Source organism: Aptenodytes forsteri, unplaced genomic scaffold (assembly GCF_000699145.1).
Source record: "Aptenodytes forsteri isolate BGI_AS27 unplaced genomic scaffold, ASM69914v1 Scaffold426, whole genome shotgun sequence".
Classification (NCBI taxonomy): domain Eukaryota; kingdom Metazoa; phylum Chordata; class Aves; order Sphenisciformes; family Spheniscidae; genus Aptenodytes; species Aptenodytes forsteri.
The window spans coordinates 1,623,279-1,634,844 of NW_008794010.1; the positions used below are offsets into that span (position 1 = coordinate 1,623,279).

Sequence of the window (11,566 nt, forward strand, 5' to 3'; positions counted from 1 at the left end):
TTTGGCTGGATTTTTTTTTTTTTTTTAATCTGCACAGCCAAACCACAAATGTTAGAAAAGAAAATGATGATTCGAGCTAAGCTTTTTTTCTATTTTTTCCTTTTATTTGTTTCTTTTGTTTTGTTTTGTTTTTTCTTCTTCTTTTTTGTAATTATTGCTTACATTTGGATCTGCTTCAGAACAAAAATGGTGCTGTTTCAACACAAAAAAGCCAAACCATAGCATTTAGAAAATGCTGAGATAGCACATTCACTTTGCCTGCTGTTGGGTTTTTGCCCCCTCAGATTGCTCCCCAGTGATTTTCCCAGACGCAGCGGTTCAGCAAACTTTCCCCAAACCCCAATGTCTTGGGGGGCAGATGGGATTTGCCCTCCTCTGGTGGCTGCGGGGGTCTTGCCCAGAAGGGTGCCCAGGGGAGGAGGGAGCCGCGGTGGGCGATGGCATCCCCCAGCTCAGGGGTCCAGGCTGGGGACGTGCCAGTCCTGGGAGGGCTCCCCTTGGTCACAGCCACGGCGGGGTGCTGGGGGCACAGGAGGGAGCATCTTTGTGTAGGTCTCACGTGTATTTTTAAGGTAATTGGAGCCGGCCATCGGAGTCCAGATGCTTAAATCAGCGGGTAGGGGCTGATGTGGGCGCCGCTCCTGAGGCTGCCCAAAATTCATGTGTAATCTTGGAGTCTGGGTGCTCTTCCCAGAAAATGCCTGTGAACATTTACACTGATATAAACCCAGTGCGAGTGTGTTCGGTCCCCTCCTCTGATCCAGGGACAGACTGCAATATGGGACCCGACTTTCCCGGCTGGGACATTCAGGGAAATGCCTGGTGTCAGAAGAAATACCGATGGCCAGGGGGGTGTGATGACAGACATTGCAAACCAGAGCGATGCTCGCCCTGCCAGGGGACAGAAACCTGTTCGGATAGGAACAAACCGGATGATGCCTGCCTAGGCAAAGCTAAGCAACCCAGATATAGATCCAAATTTCATATAGGGATAGCTAAATAAGCAAAATGAAGTACAGAGGGATTTGGTTGTTATTCAGCATATAACTAGAACAAAGAAAAACGGGCAAGAGCTCCCATCTGCAGCATCAAATACATTACTGGCCAGGCTTTCAAACCAACAGACTATTGCGACCCACGTCCTTCTGTGAGTCTCCTCTTCATCTCGCCTCTGCCCGTGCTTAATCCTGCTGCTCACGGTTAGCCGCACAAGGGCCTGCTCCAGCTCCCATGGGCCACATTGGCAGCCCCCACGCTGGCTTCAGTTGCAGCAAACCCAAGCTGTAATAGCCTTGACCACGGGCTTCAGGAGGTGAGCCTTGAGGAAATAACAGCACAGAGACAAAAACCTCTGGCAATAGAATAGAAAACTCGATGTTTGTTGACATAGCTGCAGTATTTGCTTTGTAGCAGAAATGCAAATTAACCACTCACGGTTCTCCCTGTGATGTCCCAGTGAACGCGCTGCTGCAGGAACATCTTGTGGCCTAGGGCTTGGAAACTAGGTGGTGAAAAGGGACAGGGCGCTTAGGTAGTTATTAAGGAGACGTGTCCACCTTGGGTGACGGGGACGCTCTAGATGGGAACCCCCCAGCAAACCTGGCTGGAACAATATAAGGAGCTGCCCCAGCAAGACTCCTTGGCAGTGTCCTGCCATGGCTCTTGTATGTTACTTAAACCTAAGAGACATTTGTTCTGCTGCAAGAGAAGCTTGCATGTAAATAAAAAAAGGCATTAATTAGCTGTTTCCCACAAAGTGGTTTCATCAAAGGCACCAAAATAGTAACTAGTGCCTCAGTATTAAGTGAACCCATTAAAGTTAATTGAGCAATGAGTAAAGCAGCTTAATGCCCTCCTCCTGATGTGTCTGGCTTTTCATATTCATGGCACCATGTAATCTTTGGGCTGGTGGTTTTGGTCCACATCCAAGCTGCTTCCCCACTTACCTGGCTTGGTGCCTCAGCTCCCCATCTCCTTGACCTTCGAGGAAGCCTGTCCTACTGCGTTCCTGGGCAAATTGTCCCTTTTCCTTTCACCCCATGAGGACTACTAGATGCTTACACCAGGCGAGGTAAAGCAATAGGAGCAGCAGAGATAGCGTAATGAATACAAACACCTCAGTGTCCGATCTCCCACCACCTCCAAGGCACAACAGTCCTTTTGCTCCTAGACAGGAGAAATCCAAGTACCAATTAATAGTTGGTTGGAGCTGTTGCAGAGGTGACACATCTAGCAAGATGTAGGCTTTAGTAGCAGGCTGCAACCAACTCCCTGGCCAAGGAGGTGTCCTCTCGTGGCGGGAGAGCAGCTCTGGCCAGTTTTTGGGTACCTGCACCAGGGATGCTGAAGGCAGTGGCGGGGCAAAGGCAGCTGTGATGGCCTGAGGGATGGTGGGGTTGGTGGGCTGAAGGATGGGGGGGCTGATGGTGCAGGGGCAGATCTAGTGGAAGTACTGCAGCCCTATGCACAGCAAAGAGTGCATACAGAGAAAATCATGCTTTAGGGTGTTTAAGCCAGGAGGCTGTGCTGTGAAGAGAGAGAGAGAGAGAGGGCATGTTTCTGAGGAGTTTAAAAAAACAATAAATCCTATTCAGCAGCAGCTTTAAGTTCCCCACAAAATACTCATGTGCAGCACGACTGCTGCTCAGGAAGGGCAGCATCATGTGGTGCCCTCCTGCATTTTGGGAGCTTGACCCCAGTGCAGCACCACCCCAGGCGAGTGCCCTACATAGGGGCTCCAAAGACAAGGCTGCACCTTGCGATGCTCATGCGTGTGACCCCGACCCCAGCATTGCAGCAGCAGCCCAAGGGGACACCACTGCCCCACGAAGCCCCACAGGGTGTGAAGCCCCACGGGGTGCAAAGCCCCGAAGCCCAAACTGGGAAAACTGGGTTGCTGGTGGAACCAGGCTAGCGAGCAAACGCTCACTCTGATGGATGTGCAAGGGGACAGGCATCGACTTTGCAGATCCCTTTTGTCTGTCTTTCTCTAAGGGCAGAGAAACAGGGAGTTTTGATGATCGGAACAGCTTTGGCTGCCTCCCTGGGGGACGCAGCCAATGTTTATGCTCCTCCCTTGGTTCCTCCGACAGATGGTGTGAGCCTCAAAATGATTGAAGACCTGAAGGCCATGATTGACAACATCTCTCAGGAGGTTGCTTTACTGAAGGAAAAGCAAGCACTCCAGACAGGTAAAGGACTCGCTGAAGAAGGCATGGCTTTTGCTTTGAGAGAGGAGCTGCTTATAAGGCGGCTATAATTGCTCCACACGCTTTAACAAGAGATGCCCAAGTGCCCTGCTACGAGGAGTCCATCACAGGGAGAGAGGTTCGGGGATCAAAGCAAAGTGTGGGCTTGCTGCAATTCCTTCAGGCAGATGAAGGTCCTCAAGCCGTTAATGACGTGAGTTGTGCAGCGTATGGCCCCCCTGTTTATGTGCTAGAGCTTCCCATTTGTAAAGCTGTGGATATTTCTATGACACTAAGCCAGATGTTCATTTTCCTTTATGAATCAGAGGGATGGGTAATGGATTATTCTGTACTTCAGTCAAATGTAGCTTGCTCTTTTGTCTGAACTCCAGTGAAATGGTGACCTGGTCTCGTATACATACCATGGTATTGCCCAGGGAACCTCATGGAGGTCAGTCCCACCATGCTTCATTGGACACGTACAGAGGACAGTCCTAAAATGTCCATCTTCCAGCCATGCTCCACGGTTATTCTGTGCAAACTCCACCGACATCGGTAGGAGAGGGATTTGCAGAACACGAAACAGAAATGAGATGAAAATGCAAGTTAAGGAGAATTTTCTCCTTAAAAGAAAAGGAACACAAGCAAAATCAAGGCTTTAGTTCCAAGCTCACATTCATTGGTTTGGATATTAATGCATGGCTCTGATTAGTTATTGTTTTGCTACAGTACCCTGCACTCTCAGGGTTTAGAGCTTAAAAAAAAATAAAATAAATTGCTATTCTTAACAATAAAATCAGAGGCAAGTAGAAATTTCCTCTGAAGACCTCAAGCTATGCAAGCACAACACTTCTGATCAAAGCCTATTAAAAAAGACATTTTTCTCATGCCTGCATAATTAAGATGATTGAATTGAAATTGCAGACTTTTTTCCAAAACACTCCAACGCCCGGCAGCGCCCATCACAAACCTTACCTCCAACAAACTCATCAGAGAAAGCATAGCAGCAGCTGGGGAAGAGCGAGGCCAGGGGCAGGGGTAGGAGGACCACACTGTGCCTCTGCTCCAGCAGCGGCAGAGCCCAGGAGGGTGACGGGGCACCCCGAGGTCCATTTTTCCTGATGGTTTGCAGACAGGGAGGGCACATCCCCGCAGCCATTCCCTGCGTAGGAGGGAGAGGGCCCCTGGGACTCCCGTGCTGCCGAGGGTTGCTGCGCAGCCTAAGAAATGAAGTTTGTAGTTTGGCTGCTGCGTTTGCTGCTGCTGCCTCTTCCTGGGCGCTGTTTTTAAAACCAATTCCCTTTCTGTCTTTTTGTTCTGTTCGTGTGGCAACCTCTCAGTTTGCCTGAAAGGCACCAAAATTCACCTAAAATGCTTTCTTGCGTTTTCGGAGACCAAGACGTACCACGAGGCCAGCGAAAACTGCATCTCGCAGGGCGGCACGCTCAGCACCCCCCAGACCGGGGAGGAGAACGATGCCCTCTACGACTACATGCGCAAGAGCATCGGCTCTGAGGCAGAGATCTGGCTGGGCCTCAACGACATGGCGGTGGAGGGCAAGTGGGTCGACATGACGGGCGGCCCCGTCCGCTACAAGAACTGGGAGACTGAAATCACCACCCAGCCCGACGGCGGCAAGCTGGAAAACTGCGCAGCCTTGTCGGGGGCCGCCATCGGCAAGTGGTTCGACAAGAGGTGCAAAGACCAGCTGCCCTACGTCTGCCAGTTCATGATCGTGTAGCGGTGGGGGCTCCCCCCTGCCCACCCGCAAACCCGGGTCTTCCCCCTTTGGCAGCAGGATTATAAAGCTATAGGTATGTGTACGTGTACATGTACGTATGCACGCACACGCACACATGTTCAAGTAGAGTCACTCTTTGCAAAGGAAGTCGTCACAGCTCGGTATCGGATTAGAGAGCGTTAGAGCATTTCGTTTGGCCGCATCCAGCCCCATTAGCAGCTGCATCGTTCTTACTAAGGCACGATTTATAGATATATTTTTTTACACAGGGAATTTATTAGGACAGCTTGGTTGTTTCGGCAAAGAACCAGTGCAGCAGTCCAGCCTTGCAAACAGCTGCCTCGACTGCCCAGGGCTGTTGCTCTGCAATGTCCTTTCCCATCTTGCTGAGCTTCACTGGGACACCAGCAAAGCTAGTTCCTGCTTTCTTCTCCTGTTTTGCTTCCCCATAAGCCCTGGCAGCAAGGCGCATGGGATTGAGATCCTCGTCCCTCACAGCACCCCGATTCAGGCTCCTGGGGATCAAGGTCCTGTCTCAACGAGCAGAGGGAGTTACCTCTGCTTTGCGTTGAGAGATACAATTGGGCTTATTGGCTGAGTACCAGCTGCTCAACGCGTTGTTCAACTCATCCAACTATGTGCATGAATGAATTAGCAAGTAACAGGCATGGGTCAACTTACTGAGAAGGAGGGGGTCCTTTCCAGAAGCATTTCCCATTTTGTTGGTCCTTTTCTCATCAGTCAGAAGCCAACGTTTCCCTGATTTCAGTAGGAGAGCTAGACCCACTGCCAGGTCTTTTAAAAAATCCCGTCAGAAGCTTTATTTATTCTTCAGCATCACGGAGGAAGCAGTGATGACTTACAGCATAGTCAGTCAAATATATTCTTGGAAAGAGAAAATGAAAGTATTAGGTAAATAACAGAAATGTAATGCTATTAGGGAATATGCTGCCTTATAAAAAACAACTGTCTATTGAAAATGAGTCCCAGGACAACTCACTTTAGCAGCTTTAGGAATCATCTGACCTATTTTAGTGATGGAAACCCAGCTGAAATACTCCAGTCTTTGCTGGTCTGGGCACAGTCCTCAGCAAACATAAATCTGCTGAGTACTGTTTGTGCCAATAAAGTCATGCCCAGCTGAAGGTCTGGCCTTAGTATTTTTTTGCTGAGAAAAGGGTTAAAGAAAAAAAAATAAATTGAAATAAACAGCAATGGTGGGAAAGAAGCACAGGTCACCTCGACAGCTTAACGAAGCTTTGCTGACACTGATTTGCTGGCTGTTGGCTGAAAGATATCAGCAGTTCTTTGCAGCTCAGTGCTTGGTAATAACCCCTCCAGTTCGGGTCACATCCCCTGCGCTGCCAGCTTGAGGGTGTCAAGACGTGATGCTCTTGGGGAGTCCACAGGAGAGGTGTTTCAATTTACTGCTTTGTTTGAAAGCAGCACGATGGTGGGTATTCCAAGACGTCGAGTGGGAGAGCCAAGCTGGAGGGATTGAAACACACACACACACACACAAATGCAGAGCGCGCACTTCCGAGGCTGTCACTATTGCCAAACTCTCCGCTGTTCAAATGACTATAAAATAAAGATATATATATATAGCTTGCTGAAGGAATGGAGTTGCGTCAATGTGATTGGAGTGCTTTCTTCTCCTTCCATTTCTCTTCAGAGCAGCTCCAGGGACCTGTCAGAGGGTCGGAGATATCAAAGGCAGAGGGGAAAAGCAAAAAGCAAGAGCTTCCCGCCCTGGGATATGGTTTATAGGATTTCCACCCTCCCTCTTATCATCCCAGTCACATGCCACACGCGGGATACAGGCAGGGAATCCTTTTATAGGCAAATAAGATTTCCTTCCTCCCCTCCTCTTGCTGCTGGGAAATGTCGCTCCAAAATATGAGCCAACCCAGAAGAAAGGTCCTTTTCTCACCCCTGTTTGGCAGTGGTAGCGGTGCCAGGGGAGGTGGCACCTCAGGTCCCAGCATGGAGCCAGCACTTCCCAGGCTACCTCCCACCTCCTCTGCAACGAGCAGAGCTGTAGCAGCACTGAGCATGCCTCTCCTTCCCTCACTGAGGTGGTGACGACTTCTCCCTCCTCATCCTCCTCCTCAGCATCCCACAAAGGAGAGAAGACCATACATGAAGAAGACAGTGCTCCGCACCAGTCTGGGAGGTTTCAACTGCTGCAGAACTGCAAGTGAAATGAGGTCTCTTCTGCACAAGAGGACAGCCCTTTGCAGACTCTGGGCCCTGATCCTGAATATTTCCAAGGCTCTTTGCTGTAGGTCATGGTTACACCCTACAAGCCAGCTTGTTGCAATATAAACCCTCTAGTTCCCTTGGCAGGCGATCCCTCCATGTTTTGAGATACACATGAATGCAAAGCAGCAAAGCTGGCAGCATTGCTGGCTTTGATCCTGACTTGTCATAAACCACAAGGTCTTAAAACACAAATGTGTGGTCAGAGAAATAAACAGGGGGGCTTTTATGGGAGCTCAGGAACTAAAGAGGGACACTGCAAAAGCCACAGACTGTGGCGATGCTGAGCTTTGGGGAAGATGCGGGTGCTGTAGCTGGACCATCTCTTTGCATGGAGTGCAAATCTGAAAAGCCACGGAGATCGATGCCAAAGGATATTCCCAGAGAGGACATTAAAGAGTCAATCTGCCAAAATCTGGAGAATAACAAGTTGCTCTCAGCAGATTTCTTGCTTGTATCTCTCTTGCTCTCTATTTTCACATAGCTACGCTCCTGCCAACACCATTCTTCATAGATGTTTTGCTCTTCTGAAGCTGGGAGGAGTGCAGGGAAGGGGTGGCTTTGCTCCTGCCCTATTTGTTGGACCCAGGATGCCAAAACTGACCTTGCAGCTTCAGGGTTGCATTTATGAGTTTAATATTCTTCTACATGTTCTTTCTTACTGAATATTATGAATTACAAATTTTCTTTTAAAAGCCAAAGAAAAAGAAGTTCTGGAAGGGTCCTCATCCTTGCTTACCACAGCACTCTTTTTTATTTGTTTGTGGCTAACGCCATGTTTTGTGCTTGCTCACAGTGAATGCCGGGGTGGAGGGGTGGAGCATGGCCCGATGGGAACTGCCTGGAGCAGATGGGGTCCATCTGCTGGGGGCTGGGATAAGCATCACTTTTTTGATCTTCCATTAAATATTTTTGGCACTCAAGCCAGAGAAGAACATCTGCTGTCCACAAAGTGCAGTCTCAACCAAAGGCATGCAGACTAATGGAAAGAAACCTCAGCTCTTCCCCAATAAAAAGAAATGTGGAAGTGATCATGTCTGAACCAACGTATTGCAACACCTGCAATCTCAATTGAATGCCGTGTTATTAAAATAGGAGATGTTGTGTAAGATCTTGTGCCACTGATCGTGCTGCTCAGCTGCCTGTGGCTCTGTAACACAGCAGAGGAAAGATGAAATATGAAATGTCCATATATTTATATAAACAAAAGAAGAAAAGTTACTGGGTGAGCCCACAGAAAGCGTTACCCCAGCACTACACCATCCACAGCTGACTTCAGTAGAGCTACGCTAATCTACCCAACTGATTGCCCTGACCCCAATTCACCAAGGTCCTGAAGTACAGGCAAAGGACCAAATGGTTAAAAGTAAAATGGTTAACCGTAAAATGGTTAATACCTTTCTGAAGTATCCCTCTGAGCAAGGGCCAGAACAGCACACATCAGCGCCCCGGCCAGCAGCCAGCTTGCTTTTGGTTTCGGTCAGTAAAAGGGGCAGGTAGGCAAAGGTGGGTAAGAATTTGGGAGTCACAAGCCAAAAGCTTGTTTTGAGCCTTGAACACTTTTGTGGGACTCAATCCTTAGCAGCCCTGGGTAAATTCAGATCAAGAAAGTTTGGTGATGTGGGAAAAGGACCCCAAGCAGAGAGAGGGAGAAAATTCACACTCGGAACAAGCAACCAAACCCCACGCCTCTGCTCCTTGCATCTGTCTGCTCAGCCTGGGGGTTGCTCAGACCCGAGTCTCTCACCCTGTCAGATGTAGTCTCTCCCCATCATCTTTTGCAAGGAACAGCTCCCAAACACTTCCACTCCTACCTACCCCAAGGGGAACCTCTGGCTGTGGGATGAGACCATCAGTAGGATGCACCTCAAAAGGGAAGGAGCACCTCCACCCCTGCACCACTGAGCCTTGTTATTCCTCTAGGCTTTACTGTTTGGTCCCACTCCTACGTAAGTGCTGAACCCCACTTCAGTACCTGACCTCTCAGTCTCTCCTTTTGCAAATAAAATAAAGAACTAAATTAAAGTTACATTTCTCCAGCTCAGAAGCCGCCATAGGCAGGGAAGAAACACAGATCTGTGAAGATCAGCAAATAAGGGAAAGCCAAACGACCACTGGGAGCATAAGTATAAACAGTTGGGGGTCACTACACTGATGGAGAGCATAAGAATAATCTCCTTGGGGGCAGAAGATAAAGCAGGGGATGAGAGAATACCAGACTATGGTGTACAGAGAGAAAAAATAGTCCTTTATTCCCTAACAACATCCGAAAGTATCTCCAGTTTAGAAGTACCCGGAGGGAATCCAAAGGTAACAGCTGAGGATTGTTGCCAATACAGCTTAAAACAAAATCACAAACATCTTAGCTGTAACTCACACCCAGCAGCCTCGTCACACTGTCCTGCTCTGCGCAAACAGGTCGGTGGTTGCCTCACCTCCCTGCAACCTCCCGCACACACGCTCATGATAGAGGCTCGGGCCATCAGGTGGTGATCGTAAGGCACCCAGCACCTGCAGCCTGGGTGCTCACTAACCAGCGCTGTACCCTCAACGTCCAGCCTCAGCCCAGGAAGGAGACAAAACCCTATAGATGACCGCGCTGCCAAGAGGTGAGGCCAACTGCTAATCGCAGAAAATATTTGCTTTCGCTTCAGCCCTGTTAGAAAGCTAACCCTGAGCCCGTTGAAGAGACCAAAACACACAAGCCGCTTGCCCACCTTGCAGGCCGGCAATGAAGAACACGTCTCAAGAAGCTATGTTTAGAAAACACTGTTTGGAAAGCACTACATCTTATGAAAGAAAATGCAAGAGGAGAAATAAAACCTACACCACCTACTGCTTTGCAGAAATATCCCGGGGCCTGCTTAGTTTCCCACTGCGGTAACAGGAATGCTTCCTATTTCTATCACACCCATCAACAGGGATCCCAAAAGCAAGGTCTCTGGCATTCAATATTGTACCCTGTTTCTGTGTTTCTCAGGACTGGTGAGGCCACATCTGGAGTGCCAGGTCCAGTTTTGGGCTCCCCAGTATAAGGCGGGACATAGACTTACTGGAGCAAGCACAGTGAAGGGCCACAAAGATGATGAAGGGATTGGGGCAGCTGTTGTGTGAGAGCGGGGACTACTCAGCCTGGAGAAGAGAAGGCTCAGGGGGTCTTATCCACATGTTTAAATGCCTGATGGGGACAGGTAGAGAAGACAGAGCCATGGGCACAAACTGAAATACAGGAAATCCTGCTTAAACAAAAGAGAAACCTTTTTCTCAATGAGGGTGGTCAGACCCTGGCACAGGTTGCCCAGAGAGGCTGTGGAGTCTCCATCCTTGGAGATACTGAAATCCTGATCGGACACAGCCCTGGACAACCTGCTCCAGGAGACCTTGCTCTGAGCAGGAGGTGGGACCAGGTGATCTCCAGAGGTCCCTGCCAACCTCAACTAGTCTGTGCAGACACGGCGACTGAGCAAGGGATCCTACCTATGTAACTGAGTCCTCTTCTACAGTCACGGGGAGAAACGGGCATTTCAGGGGGAGACTGATGACCTCAGGCACCTGGTGGATGAGCTGTCATGTAAAAGCCTTCCTACAGCGAAAGCTTATCAAGAAAGCTGATAAAAAATCTCTTGTGGGATGTGATTTCTACACTGTAATGTTGCCAGAGCTCTAGCTACTAGGTCTTGCTGCTCTGCCAAGTGTGATCAGGAGACAAGAGCTGAAACTTCATATAGCTATTCAACTGAAAGGGAACTGAAAAAAACTCCACCAAAGCACCACAAAGTAAATGAGATGTATTTTTATATTAAATGATCAGTCCAAACACACAATTCACGAATGGATCCACGCAATTGTGAATCAGCTCAACCACAGTGACAGATTTGCTTTGCTGTTACAGAGCAGGATCGTCCATGGGCAGCTGGATTCATGTGCAACCTCGACACTGCTCCATCGCTGGGAAGGCTTGGATCCAACCCAAACCCCCCGAGCAGCAAGACACACTGACGTGGGGGATCCAAACCCCGGGAGATGGGAGATGCCACAGGTCCCACCTGCCTGTGCACCAGCGCAGAGGTGCTGCAGCACATATCCGTGGAGGATGGCTCTTGCGCTTTGTTCTATAATATGTCAGAGCAGAAAGCCAAACCCTCAAGCAGGTAGACCTTAAACCAGTCAATTTTTAGGAAATGCTCCAGAAACAGCACTGGTTATAAACATGGTTAAACAATTGGCTCCATTGAAGAGCGAGGACTTGGAAGGAACTGTGTGAATGAGGGGCTATGTACCTACAGTGAGTGAGTTTTCTACACAGCCTAGAAGCTTGTCGTGGTTTAACCTCAGTCGGCAACTGAGCACCACACAGCCGCTCGCTCACTCCCCC

General features: G+C 49.1%; 1 protein-coding gene across 1 annotated transcript in view; it reads left to right on the forward strand.

Annotated features, from left to right (window-relative positions):
• Positions 1-6,548, forward strand: part of CLEC3B (C-type lectin domain family 3 member B) — an 8,619-nt gene extending 2,071 nt beyond the window's left edge. The window contains exons 2-3 of the mRNA XM_009290362.2: positions 3,093-3,191; positions 4,529-6,548. Of these exons, the coding sequence (XP_009288637.1) occupies positions 3,093-3,191; positions 4,529-4,929 (500 nt within the window). The 3' untranslated portion in view covers positions 4,930-6,548. The remainder of the gene's footprint in view (positions 1-3,092; positions 3,192-4,528) is intronic.
• The last annotated feature ends 5,018 nt before the right edge of the window (positions 6,549-11,566 follow it).